We start from the raw sequence: 20528 nt of genomic DNA on the forward strand, positions 1-20528 counted from the left end.
GCATAGGTGGAGTTACGTGATGTGCTTTCACAGAAAGGGAAAGCAGCATGGTACCAGTTGGGAGTCTGAAGCCTTCTTTTTGGCCAATGTTTTATCCTCCTCTATGGTACATCCAGCCTCCTCCCAGACCCCCACGGTGCTGTAATGGCTCGGCGTTGCCTTTCCTGGCCCTCGCAGCTATTGCTGGATCCGTTCTGACCAGACGCGCAGCATCTGTGACTGCAAGTGTAGTGACTGGGGAAACAACACAAATAAGAAGCAGTTCAGGGTACAGGATAAGTGAGAGCACAAATGGTTCCTTCCTTGCCTTTTTAGAGAATTCGTGACTCATAATGAAACTAGACAGCGAGTTCATGTACACAGGCGACTCTCTTGGCCAACGTGTCTGGCCCGATTCGGCCAGCGTGTCTGGCCCGATTCGGCCAGCCCCTGCCTCTGTGCGCACACATTTTGCCTTCACATGCCTGCTCCTCACTTCCCCCTTAGGGGACAAGTTTTAAAGATAATCTGCATTATTCATTTGCTCATTCTTAAAAACGGGGGGAGTGTAAAAGCACGTGAAGGCAGGTTGTGTGTTTCGTCTTTTCCTCATAATGCAGAAGCAGTCGGCATGGGGCAGTTTGCTGGGAACCACTCTGCAAACTCACTGGCGAGCAGTTAGCTCGTGGAAATGAAAGCCACCAGGATTGTTGATAGGGCCGGAGCTTTAAAGACCAGATCTTCATGTGGATAACAGATTGTAATAATAATCTAAATTAATTCTTGGGAGGGAGAGAAATCCTGAAGCCTGAGGGCTTAAACCAGCCTCTGAGTAATTCAGCTGCCTGCGTAGGGATTTTCTGTACTTTCCTCGGAAGGATCTGCTCGCTGTCACTGTCGCAGACAGGATACCAGATTACACGGCTTTCTGATCAGTTGCCATTGTTCTTGTGTTTTTATGAAGTGGCCTCCTGAGGTTACGTGAAAGGTCCTTTATTGGGGGATTTGCTATTCTGTGTGCAGTGGCAGTGCCTTGGGCAGAACGATGGACACTGCTGTTAGGGAGGAATTGGGAGATTCCATCGAGAGAGGCTCCTCTCCCCACTGCTGCTTTAAAATGAAACCCAGCCAGCACTACAGAAAGTTCCTCTGTAAAGGGAAAGCGGTTTTGGGTGGTAGCTTACATAGCAAGAGCTGTCATTGAGCTAGATGCTACTGTATTTCACATCTTTTCTGTACTTTCCTGCCATCTCAGAAAAAAAGCAGGAGCAGGACACTATACCGAAATTCCCTCTGAAATCAGCAAGCAGTGTTTTAGAAGTAAGGGTTTGGAGGGCGGTGCTAAGAAATGTATGTGCTTCCTCCACAAATCTGTCTGTGTGAAGCACCAAATCCCCTGGGAGAGGGGAAATTTGGAGGAAAAACTTTGAGAGAAGTAAAACCATCCCAGGCTGCTTGCTGGATTAACACCCAGCAAAAGCAGCTACCCACAGCTGCTTTTATATCCATATTGTCTGTAGATTTTGGCATGTGCCTATTCCACAGTGATTTCTATTCCTACAAAAAGTGAATTAGCGTAAAGCTGCACGTGGTGAAATTTTAAGAGCAGTACCTCATGGCAGTGCTGTGTACACTTTGAACCAGGTAGTGAATAAAAATCAGCTATTTCAGATGTTCTCTTGAAGCTCTCGTGATAAGGGGTAATATTTTCACCCTTTAAAATTCAGTTTAATCTGGCAAATATTTGCCTTCCACCAGATAACTCGAGGCAGATAGTGTAAGACCAGGGTGAAGTTGGTCTGTTTAGAAAGATCTGTACAGATCTCCATGAAGGAAGTTGGCTACTATACAGAGATGAATCACCATTTTCTCCCTGTAGACTGATACTTTTCTTAGTTATTGAGGTTATATTGCTTTTAAAGGATACGATTTTCCTGATCTGCCAAAAGCACTCTTGAAGATGTATACGGCTTGAATTGGAAAGGTAACAATTCTGCAGGAGAGCCACGTGAAAGGAGTTTGCTGCCAAACCCTGGCACACTTTTATTTGCATGTGTACAAACACACGTTGTGACTATGAGCCCTTGTCCTTCCTTGTCCCGACGTCCATGCTCTGCTCCTGCACTTTAGCAGGATCTGGAGTGCACTGGAGCAAGGTTTAATTTCATCCTTTTATCCTGACCAGAGTAGAAAATGTTTGTAAATGAGGCTGTCAGTGCCGAGCTAGTTGATAGCCAATTACCTAATTAAAATGAGAGTAGAGCCGTTTTCCTTTCCAAACCAGGAGCATGCACTTTGGCAAGCCCACTGTAGATGCTACAGCGGCTCCCTAAAGAACTGCAATAACAATAAAGAAAATCAATCCGTCCCGCCGGCTGCCCGGGGGGAATGTGTCCTCCCCACGCATGGAGCAGTGTGGGTCTGCAGGGCTTGGATGTGGGGCTGTCTCCTGCCGCTCTCAGCATCCCCTCGCTTCCCACCGGCATCACCCTCAGGGCTGGCAGCTGGAAGATGCCCCGTGAGCCTGCAGCCGTGCTGGAAGGCGATGGCTGAGGGGCTGCTTCTCGCTGGGACTGCTTGCAGAAAGAGCAGCCAGGCAGCACATCCCTTGCCCTGCCTTGGAGCTGGAATTGACTCACCTGATCTGTGCCCCAGCTGCTCATACAGCCTGCTGTGAGGGATGCGTTTGGTCACTACAGGGATTCCCCAGCTTTGTAAATACAACCAGCAGCTATTAGGAGCTCATATGAAGAGGTTAGCAAGGCACTGGTACTGCGGAATAGTCATTTATTTGTGAATTTCCTTTTACAAACAAACCCAAACAAACCTGAAGCCTGACAAAAGCTCTGGGATAAGAATATATCGGATGAACATTTTTTTTTAGCAAGTTTCCATGAGTGCCATGGCATGAGAAGCTCCTGATTCCATGCTGGAGAAGGGGAAGCACTTCCTATGGTATTGTTTTTCATAGGAAGCTGCTGCTGTTGGTAAATTACACGTAGCAAAGAATTTATTAGTAATACACTGAACTATTAATGCATCTCCCCTCCTGTTCTTTCATCGCTCCAAAGAGTAGGTTTTGAGATTGATTTCTCTTTGAGACAGAATGACTCCTATTGAGCACTAGTTAATGATTTGAAATTAAAATGTTCATTGAAGAGGCATGTAGGATTAGTCTGGTCTGGTGGCAAGAAGAGATGGGAAATCCCATTTTAGGATGAAAACACTCTCAAATTGGAAACAAGGACCATTGTTATACCAGATAAGAATGATACACCATTCTGTTAAGAGAATAACAGATTTGAAGTATTTTTCTTGCTAGTTAAATCTGATTCATGGCACTCAGCACAAATTTCAGGGATCAAGGGATTTAGATTATTCTACATTATCAGCTTTGGGCTGTCATTTCGTGGTGTGTTTAAGTACATGCTGTGGTTGAAAAGGCTTCATGGGCAAAGGTGCACACAACTGTTCCTGCCCTAAGGAACTCTTCCTGCCCTAAGGTTAGTTTTCCATCCTCAGCAGCTCCCCAGTTTTGCTCTCTTGATGGCCACATGAGCTCAGGGACTGGCGCAAGAGAAAGGAATAGAATAAAGTAAAGATCCTTTGATTTTGTGGTCATTTAAATGCTTTTCTCTGGATCTCTTTAGCCCTGCGCCCTGGCTCCAGGGACTTCACCCTGCCCTCATCCCTGCCAGAGGTTCAGCTGGGTTTGGAGCTCTCCGATGGACAGCATGTGTGCAGCACATCCTGAAAAACTGCATAGAAAGGGAAAAACATATCTCCTTTCAAATGCGGTCTTCTTCCTGAATGCTAGGAGTGATGGCTGGCAGTTTCTGTACCAGCAGCTAAGATCGTTTTAGGTGTGTTTCAGTCATGTTGAGGCAAAACCAATCTTGTAGAAGTGTCGCTCGTAATGTTGCAGTGCTGCAAAGTTATTGACCAGCTCCGTACCTCTGGGATCTCCTGTCTAGTTCGGGATTGACCAGAACAAAAAACAAATCCGTCCTAATTGGCTAGCTAAGTTAATGAGGTTTTCCTGCCACTGATTGCTCAGTGGCAAAAACCAACCCTGTGTCACGCATTGCATGGGCACCAACGTGCAGCCAGGAACGGGTGATGTCCTCTGGCACTCCACCGTGTGAACCTGCAACGCTCTCAAACAGCAGAGCCGGTCAAGTCAAATGGAGAGGAAACTTCCAGGGTACAAAGCTCCTGTCGACTGGCCAGGTGCTGCGTTATTTCACCCTGAGAGTGTGTGTGAGGGCAAGGACTAAGTAATTCGTAGGTTTAGAAACATAACTTTGTGAGCCACATTCAAGCTTTTACAAGTAATTCTAGGAGCAATTCAGTAACATGTTAATAAACCATTACCTAATCAAGCTGGCAGAAATGATGCAGATGCAATTATGTCTTTTCATTTTTAAATTTTATTTTTATTTAGAATAACGTGGGAATAGTCCAGACCAAAGGTCCTTTTAGTATATTATTCAGCCTTCCATTGTGATCAGTAGCACATGTATAAGAAAAAAAAAAAACAGAAAAAAAATAAACAAGACAGGATCATGGTGATAGTTCCCTGGTATACGTTATCCACTGGATAGTTGAGGACTTTGTAAACAGGGGGATTATCTTTAGTAGCCCTCAGATTGGACTTTTTCTAATCCTGTTTTGAAATAACACAAACTTCGAGCTCCTGTGATAACATCCCAGTGTTTAGTTAAGTTCTGTGCATAAAGTGTCTCCTTTTGATTTGAATTTTGCAGCTGCCACTTGGTCAGTCTTCTAAAGACAAGGTGTTTCAGGTTTGCCCTTTTCCATAGCATTCATGGTGCCAGACCTCTTCTGTAGCCCCCATGAGTTGTCTGTTTCCCAGTATGTTTCATGTTTTACTGTGAAAGGATCTGTTTTGTCCTCTTGACAGTTTTCTGATACTCTCTCTACGTTTCCCAGTAATAACCCTTTTCCCAGTAATAATCCCTTATGTTTTAGGGATGCAGTAAACTTATGAGTATTAGAATGTATTTACTGGCAAAGAGGCTCTGATCTGTGGTGCACTGGGGATTCGTAAGCAGCTACATTGAAACAAAAAACTCAGCTCTAATGTCCACTGAATCAAGTGGGAGTCCTTCCATCGACTTTGTTTAGGAGTCTAAATCAAACTGCACTAAAAGCTTTTTGCAGAAATACATCTCCAAGTGGAAGCGGATATAAAACAAAAGTGGCCTTGACTTATTTAATCATTCATTTCCATACTGTAAGAAATGCAAAATCAGAGTTTAAACAGACAGAGAAGCTATTTTTCTGGGTTCTGCTGCTAAGTGTCAGCAATGTTATGTTGTTTTAGGCAATAGCTTTGCATACTTTTGTATGGCACTGCCATGGAAAGCAGACTCTGCCATAGCCTCCTGTTCCTGGCCCCTCTTTTAGGCCACCATGTAGTGAACCAGGCTGTGGAACTGACCCAAATGTGAAGATATTTTTGAAGGGGAGAGTCTGCTGGAGAGGCACGGTGGTGTCTGCTCTTCACATGTTCTCACATGCAAGTTTTAATCCCCCAATCAAACATACTGCATAGCCCCAGGGGAAAAAACAAACAAGCAAACAAACAAAAAAAACTGCTACCAAATAACACTTTTTATTTCATTCCAAAGCGTGTTCCTTGCTGTTGGCTATCTGCTGGACTCCCAGAAGCAGCTCACTGTGGGGTTAGGCCAGTGTCAGCCCAAGGAAATCAGTGGACTTACGCCAGAACCCTTCCTTTCGATTGCTGCCTGCAGCATTGTATTAGGAAGCACATCTCTAGTAACACAGTAGCTGGTTTATTGATGTTCAGGTTGCCCAAATCCCTTTAAAACAGTGGTAATGTAATCACTGTAATTCCCAAAGTGAGAAGCAGAAGGTGGGTTTGGTTTTCTCTTTTTCCTTTTTTTCTTTTTAAATTGCATTGCCTGTATAGAGCTGTTCAAAATTTAATCTAGTAGCAAGTTAGCTCCTGCATGAAGTAAATTTGCTGGACATCCAGAGAGACTGAACAGCACAGTAAAATGCAAGCTTTTCCTTTTCCGTTTTAGATCTTGGTGTTATACCACACTCAGCTTCCAATTCACAGCCGTGTTTTCCTTGCCTCCACAGCACTGATTGCCTGATCAGAACCCCAAGACTGATTTCAAACATGGTTTGAGACATTTTAGCCTCTTTGCAAGGCCCAGGTGAAAGGAGGATCATTACCAGCATTTAGGGAGCGCTGGTGTGCTTTGGGCTGTAGACATGAGGACCGCAGACATGATGTTGTTAACATACCAGCTTAGGCCGGCCTACAGAAAGCAGGCTGGAGCCACCGTGTTTGCTTGAGGTTTCTGTGGCAGGCAGTGTATGTTATAGCAAGGCTCATGTTCTCTGCAGTGCCTTGTACCTGGTCATTTCTGTGTTCCTGGCTCGTCTACAAGCAGTAATATTGCTGGCTGCAGGCGTATGCCAGCCTCAAACCTTTGGTGACAGTGACAATCAGGGTCAGCAGCCGGCAGCTCGGCTGTCACAACCACCTCTCACTGCTGCTGATCAGACTTTCCTTTGTCCTCTGAACAGCTCTTGAAGTCGGCTCTTTGGAAGAGCAGAATGACAGTATTCACATCTTACAGGTACTTGCAGAAGGATTTGCCGAGTGAATGTTCAGTGTTTTGATTTTTGATTTGTAGCTGAATGATGTCGTCTGAAGCCCACTTGTGAGAATCTGCAGGCCGTGCCCGTCTGTGGGCCGCAGCACTCCTCTGTAAGCGTGGTTTCCATTTTTAGGCCTCACTTTCATTAGAGCTCTTTCTTGTAGCTGTTGTCTAGGCTTTGGGGACTGAAGAGGGATACAATTCTATCCCTAAGCAGCAGTGCAGAGTGAAATATCGCTCACAGCCATACATCACACACTCGCCCAGTATGGACCAGTGGTATACTGTGCTGTGCGTGGCAGATCTGACAGCTCTGACTTACACCTGACCGCTTGGCTGTGGTTGCTCTTTGCCAAGCACAGCTTCTCTCAAAGCTCTGGGGTTATTTGCGTGTTATTGGACTGGTCTTCTGGTTATTCTTGTCTGGTTTTGTTTCCAAGGAGTGCATTTCCCTGCAATTCCCCCTGAAGCAATTATTCCTGTTGGCTGAGGGGAACAAAGCAAGTCTTCAGGATATCCTTTGCTGGGAATATAAGGGCTAACTCTCGGAAGAGTCTGGGTTCTTCAGTGAGGCAAAGGGGGGGAATTACCAGTATCAAGTCCTTCCCTGGGCGGCATCTCGTCTGATGTTGAGACAGACGAGGACTTGCCAGGAAAGCTGTGTTCAGGCCTTGTCTGTCTTTACAGGCGCGTTGTTGTAACTGGGTTCTGACCCTGTCACAGCAAAGGGAACCGAGCGGCATCATACAGCAGCCGTCTTCTCGATGTAAACACGTATGTCGACACTGTGTGTGTATATCTTCACCCTAAACACGTCACTTATATTTTGTGTCAGTTTGCTTTAAGGAAAAACTGGCGCCTCATGGTGCAACATGCTCCCCATGGAGAAGAAAGGATATCTTGAAGCTTGAATACTGAGTGGCATCTGCAGTGAGGGAAACACAATCTAAAGGGTCCTGCCAAACAGGGAGATACTAGAGAAATGCAAACAGTGTGAGTAATCAGGTTCACAGCTTTTAAAGCACTGCTTTTGTTCTCATTAATGTGCTGAGGATACGAGCACACAAGGGTTGGCATTTATGAAATTCTCTGTTTGATCTCGTACTTCGTTCTGTTCTGGGGGAGCTTTCCTGGCCATGTCAAAACAAACATTTGTACCTAAGTCCAATTGATGTGGTGTGTTCCCATGCCTTTTTTTTTTTTTAATGCTCCTGGGTTTGATGCTGTTAGTATATCGCAGCTTTGCACAACATACGGAACTGATGGTGTGTTTCAAAGCTCCTTACACTTGTCAGAAACTTCTAGTCTGCACGATAGTCTGGAACCCAGTGATCTTGTGTTTTGCACTTGGCAAGATGCAGTAACGTGATCCATCTGTTGGCTGTTGAATCAGAAATGAAGTAAAACAAAATCCGTGCAGAGGGTGATATGCAGCATACCTACAGTAAAGTTTGTGATAATGAGGATTTGGAGGCTAAAGTTCTGCGCAAAAAATTGTATTGTAAGAATTCATCATCCATCAAAGGAAGAATGTTTTAAATCATGTTGCTGAGATTTCCCAGGGCCTTGGATTGCCCTGTAGTCAGACATCTCTTTTCCCTTGATCACATCACCATGTTGTGTCTAAGCTCTCAGGTTCAATGATAAGCCGTGCCAAAGGATCTTTGTTCTTTCTTGGCTCATATGGTGCTGTAAGAAAAAAATCACTCTTAATTGTGATAGTAGACTTTCAAAAATACCTTTAGCATAGATAAGGTCCTGTAAACAGGACACTGCTGAAGCTGGAAGACGCACATGGGTTTGAGATTTCTGTAGTTCATCTTGGGCAGGTCCCTTTTCCTGTGTCTTAATTTCCTTACCCCTGAAGTAGGAATTAATGATATTTAACTTCCTTTCTAAATTGTCCCAAGCCTCACTGTGATTAAATGTGCTGTGTATGTGCTGAGGAGTATTATTATAGCATAAAGCTATTATGAAAATGAAAACAATCAAAGAGGCACTGGAAAAACATGTCTTTGAGACAGTGGGGCTGGTTGGGCTCTTGGAAGAGCCTTATTCTTCTGCAGGCAGATGTCAGCGGATACCAACAGCAGCTTGAATAACACGAGCCCAAGTCCCTGGTGTAGAAATGGCTCCAACAAATCCCAGCGGAGCAGCGTCTCATGCAGAAAGAGCAGGATTGTGCTTGAACACACCCGTAAATTATCCCATCCGAGTGAGCTGGGTGTTCTGGTATTCTCATTGTTTGGAAATTTGTTGTTGGGAGAATATTAACAACCTCGCAGCACATAGTTCTCTGCTGTGTCTAGGTGGATTGCCAGTCCCTTGAGGCAGGGGCTGTCTGGGTTTGCCTTCCACACAGCCAAACACATTGTCAGCACTCAATTAGATGTGGATATATGGTTTCATGCTGACTCAGAGCTCAAAGATAGCCACTATTTTTTTCTTGTTGAGCATCCCTGCTTAGAGCGAGTGAGCTATTTTTACCGGAACCTTTCTAACATTTTTCCTGATAGGAAAAAATAAATCCTGCATGCTTGAAGTCAAAACCAAAAGAAGGATCTTTTCCTGGAGGTGTCTGTAATGTTCTCAGCCTTCCAGGATGGGAGAAATGCAGTCCCTGCGGGTGTCAGTGTCAATGCCTCTCTTCCCTCAGGGTTACACTACGTGGGTGACCTGGGGGCAGGAGAGCCCCCCTCTGAGACACAAGCAGCTGATCAGTCCATGTAAGAAAAGAGCAACGGAGACAGAGGCAGCAGTGTCTTAGGAATCAAGGGGTGCAGAGCTGATGGTTCAGAGCCGTTACAGGGAACAATTGCAGAGTAAAGTTGGTAAATTTGTGTTTGGAGGGAAAAGGAGAGAAAAATAACAGGGACCCAGTTTAGTTCCAGTAGGCAGAAACATTCTGGGGCTGTTAACTCTAAGGTCTGTGCTTTCTCTCTCTCCCCTCATCTCCTTTGCTTCCACTTCTGGGCTTTACTTTCCTGTTGGTTACAGACAGCTCTTAACAGGAGAAGGCACTGGCTGAGTGGCAGCTCCCTGCCTGCAGTCCCTGAGAGATGTCTGAAGCACACGAAGTACGTGAAGAGGCAGGGGAGGATGCTTTCCGTATCCACTGTGTGCTTGGGCAGAGGAGAGGCAAGGGAGTATAAGATAGATGTTTTTTAGAGCTACACATTTTTGTAATTCCAGCTGTGTACAGAAAAAGCTGGGCAGTGCTGGCTATGAAGGTTCTCGTGCACCTGTACAGGGTGGGACAGGCATTCAGAGGCAGAAATAGACACCGAGCCATCCTGTTTGGCAATTACCCTCTTCCTGCATTCTCACCATGGTTGGCATTTTAGTGGCTAAGCCACAAAGGGTGGTATGAAGACAAATGTGATCTCCTTTCAAAAATACCTGTACTTAAAAGAACCTTCCTCCCGAGATGGCATTCGTTATGTGTCACACGGTAATTTGCTCCTGCAGAAATGTATCTCAGCTCCACCCAGTGCTGGGACTGAGCCACTTTTGCTGGCACTGTTGGAGATGGAGCACTAAGAAATTAGCTGTATGGTGTACTTAATAGTGACTGACGTTGCTATACCTGCCCACAGCTGCTCTGAATGCGGTCCCTGCCTTTTCAGTATCTTATCCCAAATCCCAGTGGATTCCTAACTCTGCCCTGGCTTGTTCTGTACGTCCCTCCAGGAGTTGGTAATGTTCCAAGAGGGCTTTAAGTGGAAATGGAAGAGGAGCTGTTGCTTAGGAAGAGGCAAATGAAATGCCAGCTTCTGTCACAGTTCTCTCCTAACATAAAAGATTTGTGGCAGGGGGTTGATCCGGAGCAGCAGCTGCTGTGGTGTCACTGGGGTACTAACTGGGGAGGGGGTGAATACAGGGAGAAAATGCTGTGGGAGAGGCAGAGGAACCAGCTAGGAAGATGCTGGCACAAGCACCAGGCTCCTTTACTGGAATACATCCCTCTGCATTGTGCTGTGGCCTTCTCTTCCCAGCTGAATGCACAGGTGATTTCCTGTCTTCTGGATAAGATCTTTCATGGTGTTTAGTTATCACAGAACCCCAACTCCTGGTCTGGAGTAACTCAGGTTTCCATCCCAGCTGGTAACATGGCCTAGCTTCATTCACCTCCACTCAGCCATTCCAGACTGTACGACTGTAAAGTCGCTGTTTGTTTGTTGTAGAGCTGTGTCTAGTGTTCAGGAGTCTCATCTGTCATTTGCAGGAGTAATTGCAAAAATTGATTCATGGGAAATGCCTGTAACAGGCAGATCCTTTTGACAGATCACACGGCCATCATATTCTGCATTTATTTGAGTCAATCAGTGCTTTGATGCATATTTGGGTCATAAATACTCTGATAGCAATTGCATTTATTATTATGACAGCTGTGTTCTATTATCTCTTATTTATTATGTTCTGTTGTCCTTTCGTTTTACACCTTGTGGAGCTGTCGAGTTGGCTGTTTACTGGTGACAAAGCTCACAGCTCGTTTCAGAACAGAACCTTCCAAAAATAAATTCTCCAAAGGGATTTGAATAACAGCAGGCTGTATGCTGTTGGAGAGGCACTGGACGATCTTTTTTCGGTTTGTTTTATTGGAAAGAGCAGGTTTGTGCTTTTTTGCCTACTTTTGCCCAAAATCCAGAATTAGACTTCACATTTATCATCCAGAGGTCGTTGAAGCTAATAATCCGGCTGATTAATGTGAATTTTGGATCACACCCTGCATGTCTCAGATTTGAATTAATCGGGTTATTCAATATTTGAAATGGTGGGTTGCTGACTTGGGTGTTTCTAATTTTCCCTTAGAAGCTCTTTTAGCTTTATGTCTTTTTACATCATAAAAACGGCAGGAGATCTGATTGTGAGGCGAATGAATTTCGGTGTCCTTCCAAGGGCAAGGCCAAACTGCAGTAGACAGAGGCAGTCATTTTCTGCTCCTCGTTCCCAATTAACAGCCACATACCCCATGTGCCAGGATGCTGCACCAGCTTTGCGAGGTGCCGAGCACATTGGTGTTAATTCAGGAAAAGCATTTAACCACGGAGTTGATGACTCTAAAGTGCTTAATATAAGCGTGTGCTTAAGTGCCTTGTTGGACTGGGGCCAGTGCAGTTAGACCCTTGCAGTGCTGAGGTTTGTAAGCCAAAATTTGTGCTGGCTTAACAGCAAGATCATCCGTACTATTGCTGTGATGCAATGCTGCATGTACTTCTTTTTGCATACGAACGTTTCTGTGTTTTTATCTGTTTATTTTACTGTAGAAGCAAAAAGAGTAAATCTGTAATTCCCACCATAAACATCACAGTGCAAAGTTGATATACACACAATTGTATGGCTTGCAAAGTACATGTAAATGGATATATATTATTTATAAAGCGGCTTTGACATCTTCATATATTAAAAAGGAAGAGACTTTTAGATCATTTCACAGTTCAGCATTCTGCATATTTTTGGGCTGTATCACCATACATGAAAATTTCATAATTTGTGTCCAAACCACTTTAGTTTTATGCATACATTCCAACCAAAGGAGTGTGCAGCCTGCTCTTGCCTTTTTTTTTTTTTTCCCACCCATTTACACTCTTAAAATAGACGGCCAAGGTAGGACAATGCCAAAAGCCCACCCTGCCTTCCTGGAACTACCCAACGTGAGTCATAACTCTGTGACTAAAGGTGGGTCTCCAGGTATTCCAGTGTCCCACCCAAATCCTCCTGGGTTTGCTGAACCCAGGCAGGCAGTAAAAGCCAGAATTTATCCTGGGATAACTAAACAGCAATAAAAGCAATGTAGTTGTTCTCATCCAAATCTCTCATCAAATCTCTAATGCAGACAAAAGCCAAGTATAAATCAGCTTAAAACCTGGCTATTTCTGCAAACTTCCACATTAATTGTGAATATGGTGTGAGCACCTCGTTTTAGGTGTTTTCGGTGGTGTTACTGGTCTAGGCTGGAGGAGTGAACGCTGAAGCTAAGGAGATTTTGCAGGGGATATTCTACCAGGAGCCTCATTCCTAGGCTAGGAATGCCAAAAGGTCTTGGGTTAACGCTTGTTTTTTTGTGGAGAAGCCTGGGGGAATGGGAACTCCTAGTCTTTCAGTTAAAGACATCCCTGGCCTGTTAGGGAATTGTAGGTCAAAACTGTTTCTTTTAGTGAAGTAGTTGCTCAGGGACGTGTGTAAATACAAATTCCATGCTGGTGAAAGCACCTAAGGAGGAGAACTAGAGCTGTCTAACTACAGGGCTGGTGCCAGTAGGATGAACGTGGTAGTGAAAACTGTTTTTCCTTACTGCCTCATGATTGCTTTAATATACTGGTAGGATGGATGAAAGAACTTCAGTTTTTCTGGCCTGTTTCTCTCTGGTTTCTGCTGCAAGGACCAACAAGGAGCCCATGTTTGGCTTTCTGTTTAAAATTCCTTCCAGCCTTCACTTCACCTTCTCAGGGATGTTTGTGCAGAAGCTGTTCATTTATTCTGCCCTGGTTTTGCCAATCCCTGGATTCTGTGCTCGCAGCAGACGGTGAAGGGCTGGTGTTTTTAGACATAGTACAAGATCAGTGCCTGAAGTTTCTCTGGGAATGAGAAAGCTGATTGATTAAGAAAACACTGACTTCTGAAAGCCTATCAGATAGCCTGACTTCGTAAGCCAGGGCTGCAGAACATCTAATTACATGGAACTGCTCTCTAGAGGATTTGGCTTGCAGAAAATTAGTTTTCATGTTCTTGGCCTGATGTTTATTAATCATTTCTTTCCTTTTTCTCCCTTTGCAGTTTTCATCTGCAGTTTCATGGTTGCGGCACCCATCTTTGGTTACCTTGGGGACCGTTTCAACAGAAAGGTCATTCTCAGCTGTGGGATCTTCTTCTGGTCAGCTGTCACTTTTTCCAGCTCTTTCATCACTGAACAGGTAAGATATCTGCAAAGGCACTTAGCAGGGTGTCCTGAAATACTGGACAATATGTTCCTAAAAACGCCCCGTGACACGGTGCTCGAGTGGAAGGTATCCATCCCTCGGGTGTGTGTTGGACATATGGTGTGTTGTGCTGTCTGGCCTCTTGTGGTTGAAGTGTGATCTGGGTAACTGTTCTTCCCTAACTGTGAAATCTGTTATTCTTTGATCGTGCACATTCATAAAAATAACAAGTGAGACTTAGCTAAACAACAGTTTCTGTTGATAGAAGAGTTTTGTTTTGGGAGAGATTCTCAAGAAACTTTAAAAGGCTTAAAAAAGACTTAAAAACAATCCATGGCTATACAGTGGGTCTCTTGTCCTCTTATATCATAGCAGAAGCCATTGGAGTTTGTTGGGAAGTCTGCTTATGGCATGTGGGATGACAAATGCATCAGTTTGTTTCCTTTCTGTCAAAGGCAGTGGATGATAGCACGGAGATTAGACATAATTTCAGCTCCTTTTACACTAGGTGATGGATATGTCTGGGGAACTGATGATGGAGTTGTCAGACTCGCTTCATTTTGTCAAGCTATGCACAGCATCCCTCACCTGCTTTCGGCACAGCCACAGCACCCCGTTTTGAGGACTCCTCTTTGTGTTCTTTTCCTCGCCTATCAGAGGCACTTAGAGGAAACAATTATCTGGCAGATTCTCAGGAAGAATATCCTCTTATTTAAATCATATTATAGAAGAGGTTTAATTGCTGCATGTGGCAACATTCCTGGAGAGACAAATCACTGCTCCTGGTAGCATCGGACTGATTTCCCCAAGAGAGACAGGGGCATTCCTCATCCTTTCTGCCCAGCTGCGTTCCAGAGATTTCAACATTTGGGTCACGCCTAAAGAATGACAGCCTAAACCTCTCCTCCCTGCTCCCTCCTGCCCATGCACGTGCTCTGCTGTTTCTAATAACAGAGAGTTTCCACCTAAAACAGGCAGTGGCAGTCACATGTCTGTCTGGCTTTCAAGCTGGCTTGTCACTGCGTTGCTAATAAAAAACGCATATGGCCAAGTGCAGAAGCCTTTAACTCCTGTAAATTGTTCAGGTTTATAACTGGGCAGGAAGCATCCTTTCTAAAGAAAGAACATCTCTCATCTAAAATTAGGCTAGCCTTTTTAAAAAACAAAAAGCACAACTTTCTTTTCATAGTATTCTGCAAAATCATCTGGATTGTAGCCTGAAGAGGGAAGCATTTTTTGAAGAACCAATTGGACTTCTCACGTTATGGACATGCATTCATGCTCAGGTTCTCAGCAGTCTCCCTGCAATGAACCTGGTCCTGCAGTTAACAAGTAGAGGAGGAGCAGACATTACACACTGGAACTGGGGCTGATGTAATCTGTGTTTTAAGAGCAGATTTTTAGTTTAAGGATTTGGGGCTAATAAGCCCCAAAGGACTAATATATTAAGGTTTAATATATATGGTCATCAGTATACAGGAGCTCAGAGTGGAAGTGGTATATCCGTAACCAAAGAGAGGGAGAATAATATATATAAAGCTGGACTATGTTTGAAACCCAAACCCCAGAGTTTTGGAAGTGACAAAAGAGCCACAATCAAAATAGCCTGATGTGTTAATTTCTCCTGGATTTGCGTAAATACTAACTCTGGACCCAAACTACAACCTTGGGCACAAACTCCCCCATATCTAGAAAAGTCCCCTCTACTCCTTTTTACTACAGTCCTCAGCTCTACCAGGTATTCTGGAGAATTTTGCAGCTGCTGTATGGCTGTGCTCTACCCAGTGGCTGCAGCAGCAGAACAAGGTCATAAGCATAATCACAACTTCACGTGGTATCCCTGCCACTTCGGTATCCTTCTTGGAGGTCTGATCTCCAACTGTGAGGACATGCCACATTGAACAAGGTGAATTCCTGAAATACTAATGAGAAAAAGCATCAGAGAAAAGCTGATGCAGCTTTTTTTCTTTATGCAGTGACTAACCAGGCATTTTTTCAGATTTTTCGCTTTTAAGATTCATTTAAGGAGCAAAACACTGCCTTTTCTCTCAACATTTTTTCCTCCTTTCTTTTAAGACAGTATGTGTGTTTGTCACAGAGAAAGGCTAGGAGTTGAAATGTGAAGAAACATTTGCTGGCAGAAATAAAAGCAGTAGGGAGGCTGCTATAAGTGGATACGTCCTATAAGTAGATACATACTATAAGTAGATAAGTACTCACATCCAAGTTAGAATGAAAACCCATGGCTAGAAAGAGCAAGTTGGCACAGGCGGAGCCCATAGAATCCTGTACAGAAAACTCCTTTATGTGGTGACAACAAAAATACTGAAAGAGGCCAGAAACTATAGTCATTCAGTAGAAATAGCAAACTGTGCCTTTCTTCAAATTTTGACAGTGTCCAGTGCCCCGTGAATGCTGTCACTGTGTAATTAATAGAGTACACATCCACATAGTATAGGTTTGGAGTGTAAATGGAAGCAGACAGAGGCAGAAAGCAGCTACAGTTCTGGTGGACACTGAAGGCACACGAATTGTAAAGGTTTCTGGCAGTGTGTTGATAAAATTTGAATGTGTAAAGAAGAACAATCAAAAGGCCGTAATTTGAGTGAAAATGTAAATTATTTATAATATATTGTGGAAACAAGCATACAGAAAAGGACATTTTCATTCGTATCTGTCCTACTGTCAAATTATGCAATAAAGAAATACCCATGTGACAAGAAAGAACATGGGGAGAGATTATTCATCAAGTAAATGAAGAGTGAATCTCTCATCCTCTAAGATCTAAGTTCTAAGCAATAGGCTCTCACAGGAGAGAATCAGTCCAAAATTTAAGGCTAGTTTTAGAGTATATAGGAGGTGGTAGTTACAGAATACAACAATGCATCATTTCCATGCATAGCAAAAAAAAAAAAAAGAGAGAGAAATATATGTATATACATGTAATACATGTAATACATGTATTACATGATATGTAAAGGTTTGGTTACTGTTCATGAAGTCTTATAGTAGCTTTAAAACAAATCAAAATAACAAACCCAAATAAATACTGTATCAGAGAGTAATTCCATAAATACACCTGATTTCATGGATGAAAATAGCTGGCGATAAATATAACTAAAGGAAATCATCAGAAGTAACATGACTGCGATGATACTGAGAAGTTCATATTTATTCTGTTGGAAATCGTCAGAAGTAACATGACTGCGATGATATTGAGTTCACATTTATTCTGTTAAATAATGGAATTTCACAATTTACATCAATGCACCACTTCTCTGTAGAAAAATGACAGTCCTCCAGCACTTTGTCTCTGATACTTGCACGTTTCTGCTCTATAACACTGTTTAATGCTTCCTAAAATAAAAGTTGTATAAAAAGTCATTAACAAACTTGTTCATTAATCTAAAATTGTTTAAAGTTGTTACATATTTAGGCAGATCTCTAGATTAGCTCTGTTTATAGAAACTTCAATAAAGCATGTATATATCTTAATTTGTATTTTGTAAGTATGAACACCTGCTTAGAAATTACTTCCCTTTATGCACGCTTTTAATTAGTTCTGCACCTGCAAGTATACAAATTTTGGTACTTTCACCTGCAAAACCATTTTTTTGTTGATGTAGCTTCTGGCAACCATTTGGCTTTTGGCAAGCACTTTGGGGTTGTTGGTTTATGCTCCATAATAAATCAGCAAAAAATAAGTGAGCTGCTTGCACAGTGTAGAGTCACAGCACAGAGAAATTCAGTGAGCATACAAACCTTATGGAGTTTCTTTACTAAGATGCATTTCCATCCATACAAATAGCTAAATATTTGTCTCTCTCCCTCTATATCAATACAAACTCTGCTTTAATAAGTGATTATTTTTTTCTCTAGATAGAGTTTTCATGGGCATAGTGCCTGATTACCCGTGTTGTGGCTGAGCATCCTGATCTGTCTGATAGTCCAGAACATCACTAGGAAGAGTACATAGCCCCATTTGCACCATTCTCAGCCACATGCTGAGAGTTTGTTTCTGGCTACTCGGATATCCACATCTATTAGTCATAATACTACTATTAGCTCTGAGAGCTGACCATTTTGGCCAGAAATCTGTCCTGAATGAAACCTTGTTTCTGGCACTAACCTTCCCACACTTAGCAGAAACCTCTGAGAGCTCAGGACCCCCCTCCCTCGCAGGCAGACACCAGCTTCTTAAAGCAAGAAAGAACTTGAAGGTGGAAAGTTGCAGACTATTCTCCCCGTCTTGTGAAATCCTGCCATTTCCCACGTGAACGTCATGAGTAAAGCATATTTCTGTGTAAAAGGGATGCTATTTAACAGATGAGCAAAGTACTCTGCTAAGTAGTTTGGCTCCACTAGGTTGGGAGACCAGGCATACCTAATAATCAAGCAGACCAGGCTGTGGTAATGTGGGTTTGCTGGGAGACATCAGATCTGCAGATGGTAACAAGTATGGGTATGAAAAAGCAAAGAATAACAAGGTAAACAGGGAATATGCTTTTGAATCCTTCAGTTCTTTGTTAAATATTTCTGTTTAAATGTCAATATAGCCAATGTGATACAACCTTCTCATTGTACCACCTGCAAGTTAATCAGCATAGGTATGTCTACTACTGTTTTTTTTTTTTTCCTTTTCCTCTTTTGATTTATCTCCGAAAGAGGAAGCAAATAGTCCACTATGGAATTCCAGTTAGCCTGCAGTGCTTGCTAAAGTCCTGTGTTTCAGACTTGACAGATCTGTATTTATTGCCAAAGCTCGTCTTTCAAGGAGTGCTGAAAGAGAAGCAGCAAATTATATGAAGTATGGACAAATGGTTAGCTGAGTTAATTTTAAAAAACATAAACACAAACCAAGCCCACACCCCTACACACCATGATTCACTCCAAGCAAAGAAGTGCGCTGGCAGAAGTTGTATTATAAAACATACAGCTTCTGCTCCTTTGTTTCTACTGCATAAGATAAATCCCCAGTTTGAAAACCAGAAGCAAATAAAAGCCTGAAGCCATCTGTTTTGTATGTAAGAAGGGTAAGGAGTGTTTGTTATCCGGGAATCACTGTGAATTGCTGGAATGTTTATAACCCATTGTTTCATCCTATTGTTTTAGAGGGAAAACCTCTTTTAGAAAGAAGGCAAAATAGATTCTCCAAGCACCTTATATGTACACTCAGTCCTTTCCCTCACATGCAATTCTCGACTCTTCGTGTGGCTGTTGCAGAAATCTGTGCTGGGGCTGACGTGGGATGCTCCTGGACAATGGCTCTTGGTTGCCTCTGGTGTATTTTGCCAGCCCTTAATGTGGCACTGGAGCCCGACAGATGAGCATCAGCTATTGACATTTGGATTTCTGCATGCTTGCCCTTTTTCTTGACTGCTCTGAAAAAGTACTGTCCCTGAGGCAGAGATTTGAGTGGGTCATACAGTACGGTAGCATTGCTGTTTTGACCATCAGCAGTGTCAACGGTGAAATTGCCAAGTGCTGCTATTGCAGCCATGTGCATAGTGCTGGTATTGTACCCTGCCGCTCTGCCTGGTAGCTGTAGCCCAGTCCTGCTTTGCCTCTACTCTGTTAAGATGAGATGTGATGATCTGCACATCGCTTCCTTCCCCCCAGCTATCAGAGCTCCCTCCTCAGCACGGCAGAGCCGCTGTGCTGTGGGACAGCGTGAGGGAGGATGCTGTGCTGAAGCTGGGTGGAGGAGAGGGAAAGGATAAGGGCTCTCATCACCGCCCTGCACGGAGGCTCCACTGCAGAACCAAGTTCTTAGGGGGCTGAGTCTGCGTCACTTTCCCTAATACCTGAGAGCGCTTGTATTATCTTGCATGATCTCATCTGGATTATGCGAGGGGGATTGGAGGAAAACAGTAATTAATTTTTTATTCTTTCAATAATGAAGCATTGCCTGGGCTGGTATTCAGGTGTGCTGGGCATCTGTCAAGTCTGCTAGTGTCTTCAGCACAGCTGATACCAAATACTGAATGCGAAAGTGTCTCCATGTAAAAGCAACATCTTCTCGTGCACAGACAAGTGTAATGATTTGAACTCTTGAATCGTGGGTCTTCATTGTTCACTCAGATTTTGCTGACCTAGGACAGACGAGATGGGAGAAGATTTACATAGATGCAGTAGTTGCAGCTTGCTGAGATAAAGTGAGTGTAGAATTACCAAATTACCATTGCGTGTTTGTCCCTGACTGCTTTATACTTGTACCCTCTCCCTTTCTGCCTGTCCCTCTTGCAAAGGAAATCATAAGTGAAAACCAGGTTAGGGACTTCCCAGAGCATCAGCCCCAAAAAGACAATCAGTAAAAGAAGGAGGCTTTTCCTGGGTGTTACCAGAAATGTAAGTGGTGTATTTTCAGCTTGGAGTGTTTTTTCCCTTTCCAGTATTTGCATCTATGTATCTGTAAAGCACTTGGGAAGAGTTATTGAAAACCCAGCTGGTGATGGCTGCCAGGAGAGAGCCAGTGTAGCTCCAAAGCTTATTCAGAAAGTTTATTCGTAGGATGGAAAAAAGGAATTGAAAGAAACTATCACAAGGAGTATCTCTACCATATGTAACATTTCTAGTCTGCAGTGGGTCTCGAACAGGGCTGGCTGTGCTCTCACCTCCAGGACCTGACAGCAAGCAAGGTTACAGCCCCAAGTCACAGCTCCCCAGAGGTTGGGGCAGTCAGACACCACCCTTTGCTACATATTTTGGGGTTATTAAGTCTGAAATAGTGCAAAATCTGAATCAAATGCTGTGGGTGCTGAAATAAGAAGGGATGCTTCTGTCATTCAGTGTTGTAACTCACCTGAACTGATGCATCCTGTTGCCAGTTCATTAAAGCGAAGGCAGCAATTTGCACGGAAATGTCAGAACTGCTCCTCAGAGCTCAGGCATTTTCTGGAGCAGGTGGACAGAGGTTTATGCTGGGAGAGAATCCAGAAATAGGCTTGAGGCTAAATCCTAATTTGCC

At 43.5% G+C, this 20528-nt stretch overlaps 1 protein-coding gene across 2 annotated transcripts in view; it reads left to right on the forward strand.

The window, feature by feature from the left end:
• The window catches only part of LOC310884569 (sphingosine-1-phosphate transporter SPNS2-like), a 136182-nt gene that overhangs the window by 48509 nt on the left and 67145 nt on the right, over positions 1–20528 (forward strand). For both annotated transcript variants that reach the window (XR_014574287.1, XM_083806511.1), the window contains exon 3: positions 13419–13555. Coding sequence is in view for 1 of the 2 variants with exons in the window: in XM_083806511.1 (XP_083662637.1) it covers positions 13419–13555 (137 nt within the window). In the remaining variant the exon portion in view is untranslated. The remainder of the gene's footprint in view (positions 1–13418; positions 13556–20528) is intronic.

The sequence above is a fragment of the Anser anser genome, assembly GCF_964211835.1.
Source record: "Anser anser genome assembly, chromosome: 20".
NCBI lineage: Eukaryota > Metazoa > Chordata > Aves > Anseriformes > Anatidae > Anser > Anser anser.